We start from the raw sequence: 25,961 nt of genomic DNA, 5'->3' as shown, positions 1-25,961 counted from the left end.
CAGTTATTTTATTCTGTACTAGCCAATAACCATTTTGGAAAGGAGGCTGTGGAACTTCTGAACCAGAACAAAAACAAATACTGACGTTTCATTTTTAGTCCCTGGTTATAACACCAAAATGTTTCTCATGTTTTCAAACTTGTCTTAGAAGCACCTTGCACAACATGTGCAACCCTGTTATTATGTTAAAGTATTCATACTCTGAAACATGAAACCATTACAAAGTACAAATATTTATCTGTAGTTTTGGTGCACCTCTAAACATTACTGTAATAGTGAAAATGGGGCTGGGTATTGATACAGATTTCCTGATTCGATTTTGATACACATCAGTTTTCGATTCGATATCGATTCATATCAGTTACGTGTCCGCTGACATATTAAAGAAATTCTCTCTCAGCTAATGCTGTAAATTATACATGGTACTTTCTAACTACGTACATTATGAAATTATACATTTTATGTATAATTAGTTTATCATTTTGATCACATTTTAGATTTTTAAAAATGCACACATTTTTAAATGATGTCTTAATATAATACATGACAAATTGCAGATATTGTATTGCATATATACATTTAGTTACATTGTTTATATGCATAATTTGTACTCTTTGCATAATCAGCATCTGGAACCTTCTGAATTCAACAGAATGTTAACTTTAAGATACCATGTGAATTCAAACTAAATTTAATTAAAACCTTCTATAGGACAAGTTATTATATACTGACCGTACAAAAGAGCACATTACTCTAACATAATCTTTTTTTATATAATATATTAATCATTTCTTTTGGCTTTAGTACAATGGTAATATAAATCCAATCTTCTCCAGCATGTCTTCACTGATAGTTAACAGATTTATATTTTATCGTTGCTTTCGATTGTATTATTTGAATGGTTGTTCATTCATTCTCTTATAAATAGTGTGTTTCAAAACAGACACTTTTTGTTTAAAATAAAATGATTGTGATATGGTGATTCATTTCTGAGCTGATTGGTTTGACTCAGGCTCAAAACTCTTTAATAAATATTTAAATGTTTATAGAAAAGTATGGCCAGACATGCTTGTGCAGTGAGATTTTTGTTCACAATTTAAAACCTTTCTTAGGATCCCACAGGAATTTGAGATGGATAAGGATTGGATTCAGTTGGTAGACAATTAGTCGACCATCCGGACCAATTCCTAATTCACATCACAGGGAGCTAGGAAGTGGAATAAGACACACTCACCAGTCTGCTGATCTCCTCCTGTCTGTCTGGTGCCGAGCGCGCCGTGGCTTTGATCATGGTGGATGTTTGATTATCTGTAAGTTTCTTGATGCACCGCTGTCCTGCTACAATATTACACACCTACGAGAACACCAGCGGGCAAATGTAAGAGCAGAGAAACTCGTCTACTGCCATCAGTGAAGTGTAAGTGACAGCACTCACCTCCAGGGGCAAGTAAGTGTGCTTCTGCTCCTGTCCCACCTGTAGGCAGGGCAGGTGGGGGTATTTGAGCTGCAGGTTGTACTTTTCTCTGAAATACTGAGCTACAGTTCGTTCTACAGTTTGACCGTTCTCCAACTGCAAGGGGAACCTGCGTGGAATCAAAAGTGTAAATCAAACCACCACTAGAGGACAGCAAAGAGCAGAGCTGAATCACTCGTGTCCAAGGAGGTAAAAATATGAGTTATGTTTGGGAAAAGCACACTACCATTCTACTTTTTGCAGTATTCATTATGTATAGAGGTCATATCGGTCACATTTTGTAACATCTCTTCAATAACTTATTTGATCGGACTGGCAATGAAATTAACTGAATTAAAATCAGGGTTCATACAGATGCTTCAAAGTTAAATTCAAGGACTTTTCAAGCACGTTTTTATTTGTTTTCAAGGATTATGCAAGGAGATGTCTAATTCTTTATTTGTTCATTTTCAATTAAATATTTCATTCATTCATTTCAATTTATTTGTATAAAACCACTTATTACAAGTACAGCATATCTCAATGTGCATCTTTAAATGCCAACTATGATTCATTCATGATGAAATTGATGTGCAGTTGTAGTGTGCTCCCTTAAAACACACTTCGCTTTCCAACAAAGGAGAATAAGTCTGTAATCAATAGTGCATATGACTCATGTGCTCTTCCATGTTTTCTAAAGTCACACAGATTTATGTGAGGAACTGACCGAAATTACGAATGGGTCATCCTCAAAGAATTTTGACTTTCCAACTTAAAAATTATTGAAATGTTCAGTTCAGTTTTTGCCTATAAATGTTAAGGGTAAACATTTTGTAACATTTTGACATTCATTTTTATTCATAATGGACAACTTGGATGTTGTTCTGTCTTTTATCATTTAATTTTGTTTCTGAACAAAGCAAGTTGGAGTGGTGGCGGCGTAGTGGACTAAAGCACATCACTGGTAATCAGAAGGTTGCTGGTTCAATCCCCACAGCCACCACCATTGTGTCCTTGAGCAAGACACTTAATCCAAGTTGCTCTGGGGGGATTGTCCCTGTAATAAGTGCACTGTAAGTCACTTTGGATAAAAGCATCTGCCAAAAGCATAAATGTAAACGTAAGTTACACTAAGATAATAGTAATGAGGGTTAAATGGGTTACAACACCAAACATTGTTGTGTGAAAATTTTAGATAAAATGTGAATAACTTTTTAACATGCTGGGAAAAATCACTATATGCATATTTAAGCAGCCTCTGAACTTTGACCTTAAAAATAATACAAATAAATAAAAAGTTTTAACATAAGGCAAGTTTATTTATATAGTACATTATACACACAATAGCAATTCAAAGTGCATTACATATAAATTTGAAAAGAAAATACAAGATGCATTAAAAAAAATAAAAACCAATTAAGAACATGAAATAAAAACACACATTGAGAAAAAGTTATATACAAATAAAATAAATAGTTAATAATTAAAATGAAAAAGCCAAAAGCAAAATGATTCAGTGAAATCAATAAGTGCAGCACAATCTTCAGTCAGAAAATGCACAAGTGTTTTCAGTGTGGATTTGAATGTGGCTACTGTCGGGGCATATCTAACCTCTTCTGGAAGCTGGTTCCAGCTGCAGGTGGCATAAAAGCTAAAGGCTGTCTCACCTTGTTATGAGTGAGCCCTCTGTGTGTCTAACTGCCTTGATCCTAATGATTGGAGAGGTCTGTTAAGTTTATATTCAACAAGAATATCTGAAATGTATTTAGGTCCTAGGCTATTCAGCGATTTATAAACGAGTAATAGGACTTTAAAATGTAACTGGAAGCCAGTGTAAAGACCGGAGGACTGGAGTAATATGCTCATTGTTTTTGGTTCGGGTGAGAATCCTGGTAATCCTCAAAATGAGCTGCAGGTGTCTAATGGTCTTTTTGGGAAGGCCGTTTAGGAGTCCATTGCAGTAGTCTACCCTCTTGGTGATGAATGCAAGTCTTGACTGGATACATAACATCTAATTCTGGCTATATTTTTTAGATGATAGTAGACTGATTTCATTATTGCCTTGATGTGACTACTGAAACGAAGGTCTGACTTCAAAATGACGCCAACATTTCTTGCTTGCTTTGTCTTTAGGCCCTATGAGTCAAGGTATGTGTTCACCTTTGGAATTGTGCCTTTGTTGCCAAATACAATGGCCTCTGTATTGTCATTGATTAACTGAAGGAAGTTTTGGAACATCCAACCGTTAATTTCATCAATGCACTGGCACCGCGAGTCTATGGGGCTGTAGTCATTTGGAGATAGAGCTAGATAGATATGGGAATGGTCTGCATAGCTATGGTATGTAATTTGTTTCTTTTTCATAATTTGGCCTAGTGGGAGCATATACAGGTTGAACATGAGCAGTGCCAGAATTGAGCCTTTTGGGACTCTGCACATCATGGATTTCCACTCATTCATAATTGCCAATGTTCACATAGTAACCCCATACCAGCACTGAGATCTAATAATACCAGCACTAATAGTTTGCCTGAATGAGTATTTAGCCGAATATCCTTTAGGATATTTATGAGTGCCATCTCTACTATGGTGCAGTCGGAAACCAGACTGTAAGTAGCCATTCGAGATTACGAATTTGTTCAGCTGATTGAAAACAAACTTTTCAATGATTTTGCCTATGAAAGGAAGATTTGAAAGTGATCTGTAGTTTCAGACTGTATTGTAACTCAATATTGAGTTATCTAGATTGCTCTTTTTAAGAAGGGGATTGACTGCAGTTTCAGAGACTTCAGAAATGTGCCCGAAAGGAGTGAACCATTTACTATTTCTAACAGATCTTTTTCCAGAGAGTTAAACACATTTTTGAAAAATGTTGTGGGGAGTGCGTCAAGACAGCAGATTGAACTTAAGATGCTGTACTATTTCTTCCTGGGTTTTGCCATCAATTTCCTCAAAATCAGACATAGTGACTAATTTCTGAAGTTTTGGTGATGGGTGCTGTCTGACCTCAGTGCAACATGAGGACGAGCTGATCTCCATTCTAATATCACTGATCTTCATCATGAAAAAAGATGCAAACTTGTATTTTCTGTCAGAGAGCAATTCACAGGCAACCTGTGTTGGGGAGGTTTGTTAGTCTCTCTAAAGTAGCAAAAAGAGTGCAGGTGTTGTTAATAATGTCTGAGAAGAAGGTCTGCCTTGCTGTGCCTAATTCCAAATTGAAAGCATGTCTTTATGGGTAATATTATGGACTTAGTTATGCTTTCCACCACATTCCTTCTGCTTTCTTGCATTTTCTTTTCATGTTTTTCACTGCTGTTGTGTATCTCCAAGGTGCCAGTGATCATATGGATCTTTACAGGAGCAATGCCATCAATAGCATTTTTAACTTTTGAGTTGAAGTTATCAAGGAGATCATAAATACAGTCTGCGGATGTACTCGTTTTCAAAGATATATAACCTTGATAAATTGCACACTAGTGTTCTCATTTATGTACCTGTTTTTGACAGAGACAGATCTAACTTCAGTGGCAGGAGAAATCAATATTTCAAAGAAAATACAGAAATGGTCAGATAGTGCAATGTCCTTAATAATAAATGGTCTGTACTTGTATGTACTTTACACTATGACTAATTCAACCTCCCACCCACCCACACCCACACGACACCAGAGCTGCCATGCAAGGCTCTAGCCTGCCATTGGGAGCAATTTGGGGTTCAGTGTCTGGCCCATGGACACTTCGGCTTGAGGAGTCATGTGGGCCAGGAATCGAACTGCCAACCCTGCGATTAGTGGTCAACCCACTCTACCACCTGAGTCACAGTCACCCCATAATAGTGGATGAAATGTTCAGACCCTTGCTAATAAGCGGATCAAGATGTCCGTGATTGTGTGTGGGTCCATCTACAGGTTGAATCAGATCAAAAGTGTTTAAAACCATTTTGAGTTCTTTGGCAGTGTTGTGTTCAGGACTATTTATATGAATGTTGAAATCCCCAGCAATAACAAAAGTCAAATTCAGAGGTTGTTAATAACAGTTCTGTAAAATCATCAACAAACGACAGGAGAATATTTTGGATGCATATAAATAATTATTAATAGAATGCATGGAGCACCTTTTAGTACAATACTCAAGATTTTCAAAAGGTCAAGTAATCACCAAGTGGAACTTGCTTGCATTGAAAGACATCTTTAAATATTGCAGCTAATCCTCCACCTCACCTAACATCTCTGCAGACACTCATAAAAGTAAAGTTTGGAGGGGCTGATTCATTGAGGGCTGTTGCACTGCAGCTGTTATCTAACCAAGTCTCATTTGGAAACAAAGTCCAGGTTATTTGTGGTGATGAGTTCATTAACTAGAAATGACTAGTTCTTTAGTGAGCGGATGTTTAGATAGGCTAACTTGACAGAATCTGTTTTTGGCCCCACATTAATGTTGGATTTTCAACTAATATGCAACAGATTAGATTGGTTTGCCATTCGTATTGAGAAAGCCTTAGTCACCCCATCACTCAACATAACAGATATTGAAAAAGATACTGGCACAGCGTTCTGTAAAAATTGTGAGTGTTGCTGCTACCGTAGCGGGGACCTGATAAACCTCAATTAGAGCCATCAGTTGTTTGTTGTTCATCGAGAGCAGAAGACGGACGAGATGTACCCTTGCGTTGTGGCAGTGGCTGGAGAGCTCTCTCACAGGGAGGTTGATCTAGGCCTGCAGATTTTTGTGGTAGAGGGGCCTGCTGTTTTTAGGTTTGTATCTGGGGGCTCGCAGCAATGAATGGGGAGAGCTTTCTACCAGCATACACTTGTTCCTCCATTTTCTCAGAGAAGCTCAGGAGTGGGGATGTTGACAAGAGGGAGGTGTTGTGTTGTGATAGAGACTGTGGCTCTGGTGTTCTGGAGGCTGATGTATGTTGTTGTTATCTTGGTTCCCTTGGCTTTTTTCCTGGAAATCGTCCTTGGGTCCTGTCTCTTGGAGCAGTTTTAAGTCATCACAGTCTGACTGTATTATGCTCTGGGTGTGGGGCTCAGCCCCATGTTGTTGTGTCTTTGCTGTGTTATTGTGGGATCTGTTGATCAAATGTCCATCCAGGTGCTGAAGTGCAATCCTGTGGTCATCCAGACACTACGGTGGTGTTTGTGTGCCATCCAGGTTGAGTTGAATTGTGCACGTCGCAGAGGGAGAAGTAGATATTTTCCTTTAGCACTTTTGCACCAAGTTTGTTTCTCAGTTCTCTTTGACTCCAGTAAAGATTGAAATTATCAATGTAGTTCAGTCCTCTCATGTTGCAGGTTTTGTGCAGCTAAGTGTTTAGACTTAACCGAGAAAACATTTGTTCCTTGGGCTGGGAGTGGTCCACTGATGAACAACTGAACTTTCAATCTCACAAGTGTTTCAAAGAGTTAATTGAATTCCCTCTTAAGGAGTTCTGACTGCTCTTTATGAATGTAATTTTCCCCCACATGTATAATAACTCAATTCACAGTCTTATGGAGTATAATGGAGTCCCCCCCACTATCAGAGTGCTGGGCTCGGCTGTGGTTTCAACTGAATGCCTGCTCGACCTTGAGCGCCTGCCAGCTGTAGTGTTAGCTGTTAGGTAATATAAGCCTGATAAATGTGGGGTTTCTTCCTCCATATTCAGTAATGGATCAAATCTATTTTCAAGACGTACCAGGGTGACAGAATACCAGTATTGGTTAGTCGAGTCATAACTGGAGTGTAAGATGCCAATGCTGCAATATGCAATGATTGTGACTGTCTGATATGTCGAGTAACTTTGGGTTTAGCTCCCTGTTTTTGCCATTGGTTTTTGCTCTCACTTTCATTAGTCACTTTTGCCATCTGTTTTGCTGGGTTTTCTAAGCTCAGTATATAGCCTGTCGAGGAACATTTGATTCACAGGAATCACCGGCTGTAGGCTGAGGAGGTCCACGGTGATGCTCTCCTGTGTATTCCGTCAAAGGTTGGCAATACTGCAAGTAGTTTCGTTTCAAGAACTGTGATTGTTTTTGTAGAGGTCTATGGCAGTTTTTGCGGCAAGTAGAGTTTGATCTGAAAGGAGGCATTTTCTTTCTTGTCTGTCTGAAGACAGCTGTGTTGTCCCATTTCAGGAATGCAAACTGCCAGTTGTAGGAGGCTGGTAGACCGCTTTTATAAAAAAAAAATGTTTTTAAGTAAAATATCAGTCCCAAAAGTAACTGGTTGTAGAGTGGGTGGGGGTTTGAGCACTTTGCTGAACTTCTGTTATGAAAATTAGAGATTAAAATGCAAAAGCAAGGGAGAAAAGCATGGAGCAGCAAGCAGATGCATCAGAACAGTAACGAAGCAGGAAAATCAAACCAATGCCAACATTTTTATTTATTTTTTTTAAATCAAGGGACAGACATTCTTTTTAAATTAAAAATAATAATAATTTTGTTTAGCTTTATTGCACACTTGTTCGGCACTAATGCTTGTATTAAAAACAAGTACAAAATAAACACATAATTAACTTAACATGTCATAGAAGTGGTGTACCAGTTGAAGAGGACAACGATTTTCTTTTTCAGGCAATTTACAATTTCAAATTGTAAAAAACTTGCAAAGCAGAGTCAAGCCATTTCACATCATTAAAAGTTAGGTTATAGAATGACACCTTTTATTTTTTCGCTATTTGAAAGCTTTTTCATGACTAAAAAAGTCAAGGGACATGTTTGTCAACACATTTTTTATTTAATTTTTCAGAAATAACCTATTTTGTGAGACACAAAGCTTTTACACAAGGGGCGCTAGACGGCTCACAAAACTGAATCCTCCATTGATCTGCATTCAAATCTAAGAACACTTGACTCGCGTCAGTGCTGCAGAACACATTGAAGTCTATGAAGTGAGTGATATTTATACGAGTAAAGGGTCATCACATGACTCACGTCAGCGCTGCAGAATACATTGAAGTCTATGAAGTGAGTGATATTTATACAAGTAAAGGGTCATCACATGACTCACGTCAGTGCTGCAGAATACATTGAAGTCTATGAAGTGAGTGATATTTATACGAGTAAAGGGTCATCACATGACTCACGTCAGCGCTGCAGAATACATTGAAGTCTATGAAGTGAGTGATATTTATACAAGTAAAGGGTCATCACATGACTCACGTCAGTGCTGCAGAATACATTGAAGTCTATGAAGTGAGTGATATTTATACAAGTAAAGGGTCATCACATGACTCGCGTCAGCGCTGCAGAATACATTGAAGTCTATGAAGTGAGTGATATTTATACAAGTAAAGGGTCATCACATGACTCGCGTCAGCGCTGCAGAATACATTGAAGTTTATGAAGTGAGTGATATTTATATGAGTAAAGGGTCATCACATGACTCGCGTCAGTGCTGCAGAACACATTGAAGTCTATGAAGTGAGTGATATTTATACAAGTAAAGGGTCATCACATGACTCACGTCAGTGCTGCAGAATACAAGTCTATGAAGTATATGTGTTTCACACATATGTTTTTGCTTCACTAAATGTCTTTGAGAGTACTAAGCAACAAGAAATATTGGTTGACACTGGGTTCAGCCTCCAGAACCGAATTAAAACTGCCACGATAAGTCGTCTGTCCGAGGCAAAGACACAAAATCTAATGACAATTACCTCAGCATTAGTCTCCCTTGATTACGCACAGGCGAGCACCCGTAGATGCAGACCAGGAGGAAGGTTTGAGTTGTCGAATGAGTTCTGTTAATTTTATATGTGTTTTGTTCATATTTTAATCGTATTTGTTTTTTGTAATATTGTGTTGTTCATATTTTAGTAGCCTCCGATGTCACAGCGGCAGAAAAAACATTCATCTGCTGCGTGTCTGTGGAGTGGTGGTGACGTAGTGGGCTAAAGCACTATACTGTTAAGCAGAAGGTCGCCGGTTCGATCCCCACAGCCACCACCATCATGTCATTGAGCAAGGCACTTAACTACAGGTTGCTCCGGTGGGACTGTCCCTGTAATAAGTGAATGTAAGTCACTTTGGATAAAAGCATCTGCCAAATGCATAAATGTAAATGTGTCTGTTGTTCATCTGTTCTCTTCAAAAATAAATAAATGTATAATCTGCTATATGCTCGTCCTGTGAGTTCGTGATTTAAAATGAAAATGTGAAAGAAAATAAGCTATTAAATGTGTTATCTTTAAAATATGAAAATTAAAATGATGGGTAATAGATTATGAAGGAATTTTTACAAACATGTCCGTCAAAATGACAGACGATGAGAAAGTCTAACGCAAGCACGGTGTGTGTTTATTTTGCCTTTGCCGAATTTCAAACATTACGCTACTAAGACAAGTTCTTGAAAAGGAAAAATATTGACGATGGTTAGCCAACGTGGGATAGTGGTGTACCGTAGAATTTTTTAGATGTAAAAAGTGTGCTGTGGCATAAAAAAGGTTGAGAAACTCTGGTCTATGCGCTGCTTCAGCAGTGGTTTAGTGGTCTGCTGTCGTGTTTTTCCAAAAATAAATGCATTTAACTTAAAGGATTTAAGCAACGTATTTTACGATTTTCGGTCATTCAAGAACATTTTAAACACCTTTTGGTAAAAACTGCTATTTTCAAAAGGATTTCCAGAACTTACATTTGAAAAAGTCAAATTCAAGTACTTCAAGCTCCAAACCCTGTAAAATGCTAAATAACTTTTTATTTTTAAGATGTCGATGTTATTCAATTAATTAAACTGCCCAACATCTCCTTTTGTGTATCAGAGGAAAAAAATCATATGGGTTAGGAACAACATAAGGGTGAGCAAATGATGACAGATATTTCACTTCTGTGTCAACTATTCCCTCAAAAATACCAAAATGACTGGTGCAATTATTCAAAAATCTTCTTAAAACCAAGTGACTGCTATCCACACTCAATACTGCATATTTTGACATAATGAGCTTCACTTTCCACCACCTCAGACGGTTTGACTCACGTTTGGTGGCTGGCAGGGCGGCGGGTCACATTGCAGACACGGTACTTCCTCCGCATGGTTCCACAGTGCGTCACCTCCACTTTCAGACCTGCACAGAAACCAGCCAATCAGAGAGGCACAACCACATACACAAAAACACAAAACTATCCTCTTACACACGTACCTTTGATTTCTTTGGTGAATTTGACTCGATGGGAGTCTGTGAGGGGTCGAGGCTGCTCGTCAATATTGTGGATGTCCAGTACCTCACACATGAACTGAATCACTGGCTGTGCTTTGTAGAAAGCTGTGGCTGATACTGCAAGACAACAGAAACATTGATATTTTGAGTTAAACAAAGAAAAAAATCTATTACTGGCACTCACTTTTACCATTTATTTTGTATTTGGGGATCATTACAAGTTAAACTCAATCGACAGCACTTGTGGCATGATGTTGATTCCCACAAAAAGTTATTTCGACTCATCCCACCTTTTCTATAAAAAAGCTAAAATCGAAGTTACTGTGAGACACATGAAATAAGTGTCAAGTTTAGATTGAAATAAGATTATTTTTTATATATTTTATTCCTGTAAAAAAATCTAATATATCCTTTAAAAAATTACTTGAGAAGCTACATTGCATTATATATTTTGGCTTTTTTGAAGCATGAAGTTTTCTATAAATCCATTTAGTTTTCCTGTACAGGCAGATTTTACTTCACGTTTTTCACTTTTATAGTAAAATAAACAAGTGAAAAATGTGCCAGTTCTGAAGTAGTAATCCAAAGTATTTAGACTACATTACTGACGAGGAGTAACCTCACACAATATGTTACAAATTACATTTCACAACATGTATTCTGAAATCTGTAGTGGAATACATTTTAAAAGAAACCCTCCCAACCCTGATCATGTGATACAATTTTGCCATTTTTTTTGCTTTGTTTTGTATTGTTACACTATTCAAAAGAGAAAGGTTGAGGAAATCTGCATGCACATATACTGTATAGATATCAGTAACACTTCTATAAAGTAAGTTTGGTGCAGCCTGAAGCTTGATTTATGTTCTCAGCTTGTTTTGGATGTGTAAAGTATATTTCGAAAGCAGCATGCATTTGCCCTAAATATGTTTTTTTTGTTGTTTTTTTTTTCAATGTAAATTCTATAAACTGAAATGGTTAAAAAAAAAATATCCAGTTATGGTGTGAAATGAAAGCTGGTCCGATTGCAAATGCTTGCATGCTTTCGTGCTCTTTCTGAGCACATTCTCCCCATTATTAGTCGTACAATGAGCAAGTGAAAAGACGAGCTGCTTTCAGACGGCTAGACTTTTCCCTGCCCTTTATTGGGGTGGGGGAGGAGAAGGCAAATCAACGAAATGACTTGTGGGAGTTTGAGATAGCGGGAAAACACAGACAGAAAGACACAAAGGGTGAAACTTGAAAGTGAGAAAAAGACGCTCCTTTAACGCCCCCTCCTCAATCAAACAAACACCCACCAGCCTACTCGCCATGTTTGAGTCATCGAGGCTTGCCCTTTATCCCCACGGCAACAGTGTGAACAGTTCTCACACTCTGTGCAAACACCATGCTGACATCTAGAGCATTTCCACCACCACCGGGGCTGCACAATAAGGATAGCTGGAGGTTGGCTGTCAATTTTCTAATCGGGCAAATGGTGCTTTTATGCCATCAATTCTGTTTGTGTGCCCGTAGAGAAGCATGTACTTGCGCTCAAAACAGCTAAACAGAACCCAAAGTAATGGGAAAGAACACAGGCTACAACACATTTTTTAAACTTGAACTATTTATAACTTGACACGTCATCCTAAAATCTATGCATTCAGCCCGCCTTAAACACATGTCCATACAAAGCAGATGTCATGGCAACCAGCGCACAAGATTTAACAGAGTGGGCAAAATGTGCATGGTACATAGTTTCCTGCGATTATTCTTCTTATATAAATACATTACAACTGTTTAAACTAACATAAAAAAAAAATCGATTTATTTAAAATGAATAAATTAATAAAAGCCACAGCAAATTCAGTCATTTTGTAATCTCATGTGGCCATTACATGGCCATTTCCAAACTGCACCGTAAATGGATAACCAAACTTTCGTCGTGGCAATGTAACTGATTACGTTGTGACAAACGGAAAAGTGAAATTCCTGGGGCAGTGGTGGCTCACTGTTGGGCCCTTGAGCAAGGCACTTAACTCCAGGTTGCTCTGGGGGGATTGTCTCTGTAATAAGTGCACTGTAAGTCGCTTTGGATAAAAGCATCTGCCAAATGCATACATGTAAATGTAAATGTTGCAACAAAGCAACTTTGGAATGGTGCTAGTCCATCATGCTGACATTGTGGCTACGGTGTGGATCAATAGTTGTTTGTTGGTAACCAGTTGTTAATTATTGCTTTTAGTAATTATTCTATGGGCGGACATACAGTATTCTAACCTAATTAATGCCCTCATTTGCCCAACATTAGAGGCTAATTCAACAGTTGCATGAATAACAAATGCAGACTCAAAGTTAATGTACTTCATTAATTTTGACAGTCAAGAGAAGAGAAAAAAATGCAACAATAATAGAATAGAATCCTTTATTTTGATCACACATTATACACACAGTTGTTTTTGCATATATACAGTGAAATGTAATAGTTTTCACATATCCCAGCTAAGCTGGGGTCAGAGTGCAGGGTCAGCCATGATACGGCACCCCTGGAGCAGATAGGGTTAAGGGCCTTGCTCAAGGGCCCAACAGTGGCATCTTGGTGGTGCTGGGGCCGTGAACCCCCGACCTTCTGGTCGGTAACCCTGAGCCTCAACCACTGAGCCACCACTGCCCCTAAAAGAAAGTGAAAACTATTGCCACAGAATTGCAACGAAATTAAAAGTCTAAATGACATCTGTGCTCATATTATAATCTACTAAAACTATTTTAACACCTAAAGCCTTGAAATAAATTTGTTAATTTAATTTAAAGCCATTTTAAGGATAAATAAAAATGGTAAATGACTTCATTACAATATAATCTTTAGATCTACATACTTTTTCAATAAATAATTATATTAAATTATAGCAACAATTAATCAGATAGCAAAACATTTCAAATTAACAATTGGTCGACAGATAGACAGACAGATACTCTGAATTCACTGAACTTTAAAATACTCCTCCTAGGTGATTCATGAGACTGTCTCCATTTAGACAACATTATGCCAAGACATCGAAGATTCTAATTTGCAAACAGATTTTTAAATATCGAATGGTGTTGTCATGGTGATGCAGTAATTTAATGGCTAAATAGGGAAACAGGAAGTGTCTCATATCTTCTGCATGATTGTGTGATTTAGATGAAAATTGAGTTGTATGTTTTTTCCTGGGGGCCAATCACATGGACGTGGCGATTGTGGGTCACGGTCATAGTGCCAACAATTGGGAGCAGGAAGTGTGGCACTTACACCAGACTTTGAAATAGTCCTCTTACATTTACCCAAATCACTTTAAAATTGTTAAGACACTGCTGATGGAAAATTTTGAAGGGATGCTTGATAGCTTTAATAAAGTTGTCATGGCATCAGATTAAATTACATGATTGTAGTCAAACTGGAATGGTGGCATATATCTATTACACACTGCAAGATTAGGGTCAAAGTTTACATTAGTGTTGAGTTGTTGCTGTGTCCATCGTGCATTGTTTTCTGAAAGCCACCAAGTGGAAATGGACCAATGGTACTTGGGCCCATCATCGCTGCTTGCAGCTATATTTGAATTCTTTTCAAAGTTTTCGTTACTTTTGGGGTACTGAACATGCGTGAAATCTCTTGAAATTTAGCACACACATCAGAGTCGTCGGCCATTAGCGATGGGCAAAGTTACTCTATAGCGCCCCCTTGAAAATGGGCACGTAAGGAGGGCTCTGTAGCACACCCATTTTCACCTACTGTCACCAAAATCGGTACATACAGTTCTCATCAAGCCGAACAACTTTCATACTCTCAGTCCTTAGCTCCGCCCAATAAGAATTTGTCCATTTTGGATTTTCTGAAAATCGCAGGCTTTTTTAGGGTTAGGAATCCATGGATTTACTATAGTAATATTGTATTAACTATGAAACCATTTTGTTTGTGTAAACCATGCTTTTTATTGGTTAATAATAATAATAATAATAAATATATATATATATATATAAAAATATCCTGTATCCATATAGTCACAATGGTTTTACTATAGATTAACCATGGTTAATTTTGTGGTTACTATAGTTTTACTATCAAAATCAGTGCAAAATAATGATTACCATAGTTTTTGCTTTCCTGTATTTGTACTATGGTTTTACTAACAATAAGGTTAAAATATGGTTATTTTAGTAAAACATTTATTTCAAGGGCATGCAAAACTTATTGCAAGGGAATGTGAACTATTGCCAGGTAATGCAATACTTATTGCTAGGGAACACAAAACTATTGCGAGGGAACGCAAACTACTGCATGGGAACGTAAAACTTATTCTGAGGGAATGCAAACAATTTTGAGGAAATGCAAAACTTTTTGCGATGGCACACAAAACTATTTCAGAAAAAATAAATAAAATCCCGCTCTGTCCTCTTAGGTGCTCCGTAGTTATGCCTTGTCTCTTGTAAAAATATATTTTTTGCTGATTATGCTTGATTTAAAAATATGTCGTAAACAAATGTAAAATAAAAAAAATGTAAATGGTTAAATTATATATACATCCTTAAAATGTTTTTAAGTTTAAACTTATTTTTAAAAGTCGGAAAATACACCAACAAGTTATTTATTGTAAATGTGTCTTTGTCTCTTTAAAATCTTAAATGTTCAAATAAAATGTGGCAGGGCGGGGCCGGGTCGTGATCCTACACACCCGGTCCCGCCCTGCCACATAAACACTGAATTTAAGTTTCATTTAAAAATATGTTGTAAGGCCAGTGAAAATCTCACCAGGGCAAGAAAGAAGATTTACTAGTCTCAAAGTCCAAACAAAGACAAGCAGAACAAAAAATCCTTGTTGTTGTGCCCTACAAACCTTTGAGGATGTCAAGAAACTCAGTGAAGAACACTCACCATCAATGTTGAGCATCATCTTCCACATGGCTGGCCGAACAGACTGGTGAAAGCCGAACCACACCTCTCTGCCTCCACCCAGAGGATGGTCATAGCCCTCCGGGGCAGAAAAGAATGAACGCCCCACGGGTGTGTATCTGAGAGAAAAAGCACAGAGAGCAGAGAAATTAGCACACAAAATGGGTTCAAAGAATTTAATAGGTGATGTATCAAATAGTCACAATATATTGAGAATGTTTTGTTTGAGATTTCATGGCCAGCAAAAAAAAAAAAATCATAATTTTTCTTAATTAGGCAAAGTTTCCTAAAGAGCATTTCTTCAGACTAGATTCAAAATCTAGTTTTGCAACTCTTGAGTTGGTACGTTTGATTGATTTTAGTAAATCAGTCCAAACTGTCTAATTCAATGATTCATTTACATCACATAATATGTTTTACAGAATCCTCTGTGTGGCATGTTGCCTACATTAAAATGTTTTAGTTCAAATTAATGTAAATAAATAGTGTTTTATTACTATACTCGGCCTGTTTGGCAGAAATCTTGGCCTGGATGAAGGCACACCACCTGCAACTTAACCCAGCGAAGACTGAGCTCCTCGTCTTTCCAGTAAGCCCTGCTGTTGAACACAACATCACCGTTTAGCTGGGTTCAACTACAGTAACGCCTTCCAAAACAGTCTAGGGGTAACAATCAATAACCAGCTCAATTTCACAGACCACATCTCAAAAAAGCACAATCATGTAGATTTACACTCATCAACATCAGGAAGATAAGAACCTTCCTCTCTGAACATGCCACAGAAGTTCTTATTCAGTCACTTGTCATAACTAGACTGGACTACAGTAACGCTCAATTGCAGGCCTCCCTGCATGCGCAATTAGACCTCTGCAAATGATCCAGAATGCAGCAGCACGTCTGGTCTTTAATGAACTAAAGAGAGCACATGTTACACCACTCTTTGTCTCTCTCCACTGGCTGCAGGTTGATGCACGTATCAAATTGAAGGCTCTGATGTTGCATACAGAACAGTCACTGGGTCTGCTCCAGCATACCTAAAATAATTTCTGCAGAGCTACGTTCCCACCAGAAGCATGTGGTCAGCTAATTAGCGGCACCTTGTTGTACCAACACAAAGCGGCATCGAAACACTTTCCGGACTTTCGCTTTCACTGTACCTCGTTGGTGGAATGACCTTCCCAACTCAATCCCTGAAGCTGACTCACTCTGTGTCTTCAAAAAATGGCTAAAAACACATCTTTTCCATGAGCACGTATCCATTCACTCATATATATATACAGCTGCTTATATATATATATATATATTCTTGTTGCTCTCTAATCTGTCTTGGATACTATTCTGATGCTAGTGAAACTTTGTAATGCAGCACTTTTCATACCACTGTCTCCTTAAGATGAATCGCTTATGATGTGTTGCTCTTTTGTAAGTCGCTTTGGATAAAAGCCTCTGCCAAATGAATAAATGTAAAATGTACTATTTTTGTTATACTGACGCATATACTGTAAATAATATGTGTATCAGTATTTTACTTATTTGGGGAAAAAATGAACGTATGAATGCACAATTAATCAAATAAAAATTTGTGAAATATCCACTAGATTAAAGCACAAAAAGCTGTAATGTAATGAAATAAATATACAGTCTATGTGTGCTGCACGTTTCAAAATGTATGTGTGAAGCCAGCCACTTGTACAGTAACAAGCATCTTGAGCATTAAGCATGCTGCATGTGTAATAAATGACAGAGAACAGTGTTTATTCACTGTGAAGCGCACAAAACATGCAGATTTCAGATTTATAGAATTAAATCCCAGCCTTTTGCGGTCAAACAGTGTTTGAAAGCATGCATGTAATGCATGTAGCTAATTTTAGATAACTTCTGACATATACAAATATCTTTTGTTCAATCGCAGGCTTAAGTTTATCAGTGTGTGAATTATCTTGAGATATAATGGCTGCACCAGAACTCACTTCATTGATGGTAGGTGTCGTAGTACCACATCCACAGCATGAACTGGGTTAGTGCTGATTGGCTTGTCCAGCTCCAGCGGCTCCGGCATACTGCGACCAGTTAGTACCTCGTGCAACAGGTGCCAGCTCACCAGGGATACAAATTTAATGCTGACCTTAAAGGGTCGGTCTTTGCCCCCCTCACCTGGCAGCGTAACATCCAGGTCCACCTGTCGACACATAACGAGTGATGCAGAGGAACGAAGAACAAAAGCAGAATGGAAAATGGGTGCATTAACAGTTCAAAATTAAATACTTTAATGAAACTGTAAACTTGAAACCCCAGTGAGCTGCATTTCTTCCTTTCTTAGTCAGTATCCTAGCTCAAAACATTTTGTAAAAGAGCTAGTGTTTGCTTACGCCAGTGGGTGCCACAGGTAATGGGTTGGCTGTGTAGAGACTTCTCTTTCCATCATAAACTGGCCTTCGATCCCCAAAGATGGTGACCTTAAAATGCTGTACCATGGAGTCCACAACCTCCCTGTAGAGACAACGGCCATTATAAGGAGTGTAAAAGGAGTCAGTCACAAGCTTCAAGCAATTCTCCTGCACAGCCTTACCTATTCACTCGGCGGGGACACTTCTCAGGCTTGATGTCGACCTCATACAGGTACACGTCCATCTTGGGGATCTCGACCTGAAAGCAGTTGGCCAGCAGCTTGATGGGCTTCCCCATGGTGCCATAGCCAGGTCTCCGCGGCACGGAGAACAGGGACTGGGCCCCAACGGCTCCTGAAGCGAGAGAAACCAAAAAAAAAAGAAAGACAAATTGTTAGATACTGTTTATATAGACACGGTGTTGATGTCCAATCATATTTGACTTGTCACATTAGGTTTGACATCATTGACACCAAACCTGCTTCAGCACACCCCAAAGTTGTTTGTGCCGCCTTTTCAATATCAAATTATGAAAAACTATTATTTATTGTTATTATTATTATTATTATTATTATTATTATTATATTACAAATGATTACATATATAAACTATGATAATCTAAACAAAGAATGAAATGTGCAGAAACCATTTCAATATTTATAGTGTGAAAATTATTTAATAATTTAGTTGTTTTTTAAATAAGGCTGTCCCACATTTGTGGTGTCATTTTCACCACCAAAAATGTTGTCCTTAATTAAGTTATAAGTTGTAAACAAAGACTGATGCATTGTATATTTATGTTGAAATGCAGGCCAGTTTTAAGACAAATTAGCCATTTCCCATCCCGAGCATTAGCACCATTTGGGTGGAAAAGGAAATAAATAGACAGCAAAGTCTGAAGTTGTGTGCAGCATGTGTACTACCGGCTAACATAGGCCTACTAAGAAAAATGCTAAAAATGTAACATTAACTACATGTTTGTGATTAACAGTAATTGCGGTAAATTATTTCTTGACATCAAAATGCCCACTGCACTAGCAGTTTTACATCAGAAGAAAACTTCCACTCTTGGGTTTTCTGAAGAGATCAAAAAAATTGTGTTAGCAACTTTGCGGAGGAGGAATAGAAAAAAAAACAAACAAACGAGGTGATGGTGCAACTCAATTAATCAAATGTTGAGGCCTTCAGACATGAGCGCAATGGATTGAATGGAACAGAGCACAGATTACAGATTGTCTAGAGACACATTTTTAAAAGCTGACCTACTTTTAACATGACATGCCATGATGCAGTGGCAAAAAGAGACTCTCTGTAAACCTGATTGGAAACAAAAACTTTTTGTAATTCCATTTGGTGCTGCAGAAATTACATCCCAGGGCTCTAAAAAAATGGGTTAGGAACAATTGGCTCCTAAAATGAAACATGGAGCCAAATGGCTGTTTTTAGTCACCAAATCACAGATTTGCTCAATTTAGATTGCTGTTCAGAAACAAGATAGAAAGCAGAAGAAAAGACAACTGATAACCCATTAATCAAAAGGTTTAATAAACAGTATATAAAACTGTATTTAAAAGATAATTTTGTAATAATCCAAATAACTTCATTTTAACAAATCTTTATTTTAAAGGGTTTAATCAATGTTTTCCATGCTTGTTCAATGAACAATAAACATGCACCTGTGGAACGGTCATTAAGACACTAACAGCTTACAGACAGTAGACAATTAAGATCACAGTTATAAAAACTTAGGACACTAAAGAGACTTTTCTACTGACTCTGACTTTGAATTAACACCAAAAGAAGATGCCCAGGGTCCCTGCTCATCTGCGTGAACATGCATTAGGCATGCTGCATGGAGGCACGAGGACTGCAGATGTTGCCAGGGCAATACATTGCAATGTCCGTCCGTACTGCAAGACGCCTAAGACAGCGTTACAGGGAGACAGGAAGGACAGCTGATCTTCCTCACAGTGGCAGACCACACGTAAACTGCACAGGATCGGTGCATCTATGGGCACAAACCCACCTTCGCTGGACCAGACAGGACTGGCAAAATGTGCTATTCACTGAAGAGTCGTGGTTTTGTCTCACCAGGGGTGATGGTCAGACTCGCGGTTATTGTCGAAGAAATGAGCGTTTCACCGAGGCCTGTACTCTGGTGTGGGATCAATTTGGAGGTGGATGGTCTGTCATTTTCTAGGGCGGTGTGTCACCACATCATCGGACTGATCTCAATGCTGTGCGTTACAGGGAAGACATCCTCCTCTCTCATGTGGTGCCCTTCCTGCAGGCTTATCCTGACATGACCCTCCAGCATGACAATGCCACCAGCCATACTGCTCGTTCTGTGCGTGATTCCTTGCGAGACAGGAATGTCAGTGTTCTGCCATGGCTAGCTAAGAGCCCAGATCTCAATCCCATTGAGTACATCTGGGACCTGTTGGATCGGAGGGTGAGGGCTAGGGCCATTCCCTTCAGAAATGTCCAGGAACTTGCAAGTGCCTTGGTGGAAGAGTGGGGTAACATCTCACAGCAAGAACTGGCAAATCTGGTGCAGTCCATGAGGAGGAGATGCACTGCAGTACTTAAAGGAATAGTTCACCCAAAAATGAGCATTTGCTGATAATTTACTCACCCTAAGGCCATCCAAGATGTATTGTTTTCTTCATCATAACAGAAATGAAGACTTATAGGATTTAATTTTAGGCCTCCTCAATGCAAGTGAATGTACTCCATTTTCTGACGGTCCAAAATGCACATTTAGGGTGCATCAAAATAATCCACAGGACTTCAGGTCGACAAATAAAGTTCTTCTGAATGCATTGATTATTTTGAGAAACAAAACAATACTTATATTAATTAACTACAAATGTTCACTTCTGTACATCTGTGATGCATGCTCATGAGAGGGATGACGTAAGCTTGTTGGTAAGATCACGCATCACGTGGAGGAGGCAGGAAGCGCATCGTCATTTACAAGAGAAACTTGCATAGAGTAAAGACAAAGCGCCATTCACAAACCAAAACATTCCAAAAGAATACAAAATAATACAAATTTTAAACAATGACACGCTTCCCAACTCCTCCTCCACGTGACTTTATCAGCCCTAATATATATATATATATATATATATATATATATATATATATATAAAAACTTAAATCATTTTACAATATTGCCTTAATCTTTCTTTTCTGTTACCGCATGGCCCAGACACAGAGTGAGACAACAAGAGAGAAAATTAAATCCCAGATGCAGTTTATTGTGCTACTCCAATCCCAATCAATAACTACCAGTAGAAAAAAAGTGGTGCACAATAGGGGACTTTTAATTATAAAGAAGCCCAAAATACACATGAGACCCTTTTTATAAATGTCTGAGCTCCCAGTTGTGAACTCACTGATGGCTGATTCCCTGAAAAAGTGAATCTGATTCAAACTGCTAACCTAAACTCTTGAGTTCAAACCCTCAGTTCTTTTTGGGAGATTTATGAAAAAGACCAGGTTCAAAAGAGTAATTTGTTCATGACTCTCGCTGGGTTTGTTGTTGTGTGTGGTGCAGCGAGCTCGTCATCACAACAGAACAGGTGTAAAGTGGCGTGAGGCAGGTGTTGCACACTCTAAAGATGTATCCAATAACTCACAAGATGATATCTGATGAAACCGCATATGAACGCACACAACATGGCTGTCGCTAAAGGTGACTAGATTTTAAACTATTGTCGCAATCAATTATTTTTGGTCGCATTTGCGACCATTTTAGTTGCAGTCTGGAGCCCTACACACTAGAACCTAATGTGATAAGCCAACATCCTCTATCAAGATTCTAATAACGAGACCGCAAAGATTTACGCAAGGTTCAGCCCATCATTACCCAGCAAATGGCCTCTGAGATCTTTCTGTGCTAAACGAATGTCAGGCTGAAAGTGACTCATCCAGGTTTGACTCATAACCTTTGCGGAATAGGACGCCCTCTGTCCAAGTTGAAGCTAGTACAGTCATCTTTATAAAAAAATTAATAAAAAGAGCTAGAAAAACAAGGATCATTCATAGAACTGGGCAAGACTAAGACTGAGCCATTAGCTCCCGTGCTTAATGGAGTGCAAAAGTATCAGTTGAGGAAGTAAAAAATCCAATTCACTTCCTTTATAGTGAAATTTATCATGGCGATAACTGATAAACCGTCAAAGCAAATATATGATATTAATGCAAGCATTGATAAAAACTTTTCAGTACAACAGCACTCTTGCTTGGGATATATTGCTTAAAATGTAATTATTATTGATGCATTATTATTATTATTAATTATTATCATGATATCATTTATCCCTGCGATGGACTGGCGACCTGTCCAGGGTGTCCCCCGCCTTTCGCCCAATGTTAGCTGGGATAGGCTCCAGCCCCCCGCGACCCTGTACACAGGATAAGCGGTTGACGATGGATGGATATCATTTATTTTGGTGTAAAAGAGATATTAACATTTCTCTGCATGTTTGACGACCAATCATGGGGCCAGCTTTATACATCCACAATGAAATGTGCAGCACATGCAGACTGTATATTTAAGTAAACTGCAGCCTTTTGTGGATTAATAATTACACTAGGACATATCACGATTTTATTTGGATTAACTGTGCTTTTTGGAATTGAGAATCATTAGTGTTGGTCAATTATCGATTTAAAATTATAAAAAAAAGAAAAGAATGAATCACGAATCGGCAAAACAGTGTAGAATATTTAAACATTTATAAATATTAGATTATTTACGTATGTAGATGAGTTATTTAAATAGTGCTACTTGACTACGATCATTGTTTAGTTTGGGACTTGGCGTGCACAAAACATTTACGTCATCTAGTTGAGACTCCTTTTCTCTTTTATTTATTTGTATTTGAGGCCTTGAGGTAACTGAATGTAGTCAATGATGTTACTTTAATATTTTGATTTGTTCACAAGTTCGGGGATCTCAGGGAATTAATAAATTGTGTTAAACTGAACTCCTTGTCCTTATAATTTTATGTAGCATTGACAGCCAGATTCTGAAATGAAATATTTAATTAACTGGTTATGATGTTTGAGGCCAAATCTACAAAAAAATTATACTAATTTTGGTTTTTATTTAGTAAAATGTGAAGCATTTACAATTTTCAATGCAAAGTGAGCTTATTAAAAACCCACTCTGGACTTCTCACGTTTGAATAATAAAGTCAATTAATTTTGTCCGTTTATTATAAAACATAACATGAGTGTTTAGATGAGAGATTAATCTTTGATTTAATACTCATTTTATTGGAAGGCTGTTAACAATTACTTAGATTTGGGTGGGCTTAATTGGGTCACTTTCCCTATCGAATCATTATGAATTGGCAAATAATTTTTTGAATCGAATTGAAAACCTAAGAATAATTTCAACCCAAAGATTCACACCCCTGGCGCAAGTATTGCGCGCATGCCAGTTTACCTTTTGACGTTAAAACAGATAGAATAATACGATTTAAAATCTCATGTAAATGTCTCATGACACTGTGATGGGGAATTTATGTGACTTTCAAAAGAAACTCCTGTGAAGCATGTACATACTAGAAGATTAAGATTCAACTTTATCGTCATTGTGCAGAGTACAGGTACAGAGCCAATGAAATGCAGTTGTTTTTGCATATCCCAACTAAGCTGGGGTCAGAGCACAGGGTCAGCCATGAACCCCTGGAGCAGCGCCCCTGGAGCAGATAGGGTCAAGTGCCTTGCTCAAGGGCCAAACAGTGGTATCTTGGCGGTGCTAGGGCTTGAACCCCCGACCTTTCGGTCAGTAACCCAGAGCCTTAACCGCTGAGCTACCACTGGCCCTTGTGCACAAGTATTCGATTAATACTACTCGAAAATATTGCAATCTGGTTTTTTTTTGTGCCCTTGCTTCCCATTGGCACATTGAACCTTTCTGTTCGATCACCCAAAAATAAAATGTTTCCATTATTTAAAGTTGATGTATCGCTTTAGAAGACTTGTTCAGAAGAATGTATGTTTCTATGTGCGAGTGTTGTTTTTATCTAGATCCTGTTATTTATGCATAGTGCTCATTTTCATAAGAAAAATAGTTTAGAAGTTGAAGGCTGAAATTAAATTATAATTTCAAGTAATCGATTACTAATTTTTTATGTGTTAAGAGTACTCGACTACAAAATAACTAAAAATTCCCATCCATAGTATAGTACATAAACAGTTGGACATTGTTAGAAAACAAATTAATCAAATAATGACAGTGAAAATGTTTTATTTTGATAATGATTTTACATTTTAGACATTCTAGAAACACCCTCCTATGGATAAAATGAATTAAAAGAATATCCAGGCTGCTTAAAAGCAGGTGCTCACAGTTGCACTCTATAACTGCTTTCCTTTTTCACTTGGTGGGCCTATTAAAACAGACACAGTGACCACTGCGAGAGGACCCCAGTCTTTCACATGTCGCCAGACGAACAGGGGGGTCTGAAACTCCACACAACTCTGCCCCAGCACGAGCCTTTGTCATGGAAATCACCGTGCCTCAAGTAGATGGATAACGATTTGATTTTATGCCGAACACAGACTCACCGACATGCACCCTCTCCCGGTGACATTTAGATTCAGACCCAGGCTTGAGGGAGTGACAGGGCTCTTGGGAATGTTCTGAGCCGAGCATGGAGGGGGTGTACATTGAGACAGCAAAGCTCGAGGATGCTGCTTTTAATCCTCAGCATATGAAACCACACACTGTACTCTTCGAATGAGTCATTAAACCACACTTCCCTGACTCTGGTCTCAGTGCAGAGCTTACTGATTCTCACAGCCACCCACTCTCAAGCATACGTACACTAAACTCGCTCACTTGTCATTTCCGTAGAGAGGGAAACGTAGTCAAGCACCAAGGCCACTCAGATAAAAGAGGGAGAGAAGCAGAGAATGAAATGTGTACAGATCAGAATAGAGCTGGCATATGAAATTGTAACTGCAGTGGGTTTTGATGCCCAATGGATGTCACTGATAGTGAATGGACGTCATTTGATAGTGGTCGACCATTCGACAGGTGTATCAAATGTACTGGATCTTCGGCATTGTCAATAATAAAACAATTATTAAAAAAAAAAGTAACAATACCACTCTTTTGACAATATAGTATTTGTATAAAACAGTTCAAAGCGGTAACGCTAATTTTTCTGATCAGCCAATCATCAAGCAGATGCAGGTCAGGAGCTTCAGTTACTGTGCACATCAACCATTAGAATGGGGAAAAATAAGATCTCAGTGATTTGGAGTGTGGCATGAATGTTGGTGTCAGACGGGCTGGTTTGAGTATTTCTGGGATTTTCACACACAACAGTCTCTAGAATTTACTCCTAATGATGCCAAAAACAAAAAGCATCCAGTGAGCGGCAATTCTGCAGATGGAAACACCTTGTTAATGAGAGAGGTCAACAGAGAATGGTCAGACTGGTTTGAACTGACAAAGTCTACGATAACTCAAATAACCGTGGTGAGAAGAATAGTGTGTCAGAATGCTATTCTGAGATGCTGGTTGGCGCTGTTTTGGCAGCACAATGGGGACCTACAAAATATTAGGCAGGTGGTTTTAATGTTGTGGCCAGTCAGTGTATATAGTAGTAAGTTTATATATAGTATTATACAGGGTAGCCCCCAAAAAACAGGGCAACCATGTTTGATTGCTCATCTCTTAAACATGCATAAAGGCGTTCGCATGATATTTGGCATACTTCTACTTTGTATACACAATAAAATGACGTCACTGTGACATCATCGTGAGATACAACTTGCTACACATATGAAGTTATATGTTGCAGGGCTCCCTGGTCTTCTATTCTCAAAAGGAATGTTTGGGAATCTTAAATGTATATTTCCTATTGACAGACTAGAGCTGACGATATAATAATTATACCCTCTACCGCACAGTGTAGCCATATGGCAACATTGACACTGTGTTCATTTCCTTGCCACTGTCTCTTTAATAAAACATGCTAGATTTTTTTGGGAAAAGAAAAGACTTTAGTTATCCAACGATGTGCTTTAAGTCATGCAGCA

At 38.2% G+C, this 25,961-nt stretch overlaps 1 protein-coding gene across 1 annotated transcript in view; it reads right to left on the bottom strand.

Annotated features, from left to right (window-relative positions):
- Positions 1 to 25,961, bottom strand: part of LOC127655708 (protein argonaute-3-like) — a 58,483-nt gene that overhangs the window by 15,014 nt on the left and 17,508 nt on the right. Inside the window, exons 2-9 of the mRNA XM_052143653.1 lie at positions 18,074 to 18,245; positions 17,874 to 17,994; positions 17,475 to 17,683; positions 15,486 to 15,622; positions 10,577 to 10,711; positions 10,414 to 10,501; positions 1,436 to 1,583; positions 1,235 to 1,354 (exon numbers count right to left, since the gene is read on the bottom strand). Coding sequence (XP_051999613.1) covers positions 1,235 to 1,354; positions 1,436 to 1,583; positions 10,414 to 10,501; positions 10,577 to 10,711; positions 15,486 to 15,622; positions 17,475 to 17,683; positions 17,874 to 17,994; positions 18,074 to 18,245 — 1,130 coding nt within the window. The remainder of the gene's footprint in view (positions 1 to 1,234; positions 1,355 to 1,435; positions 1,584 to 10,413; positions 10,502 to 10,576; positions 10,712 to 15,485; positions 15,623 to 17,474; positions 17,684 to 17,873; positions 17,995 to 18,073; positions 18,246 to 25,961) is intronic.

This window comes from Xyrauchen texanus, chromosome 15 (genome assembly GCF_025860055.1).
Source record: "Xyrauchen texanus isolate HMW12.3.18 chromosome 15, RBS_HiC_50CHRs, whole genome shotgun sequence".
In the NCBI taxonomy this organism is placed as follows: domain Eukaryota; kingdom Metazoa; phylum Chordata; class Actinopteri; order Cypriniformes; family Catostomidae; genus Xyrauchen; species Xyrauchen texanus.
Note: the sequence above shows the minus strand (reverse complement) of the source record. Positions and strands in the feature narration are given on the sequence as shown.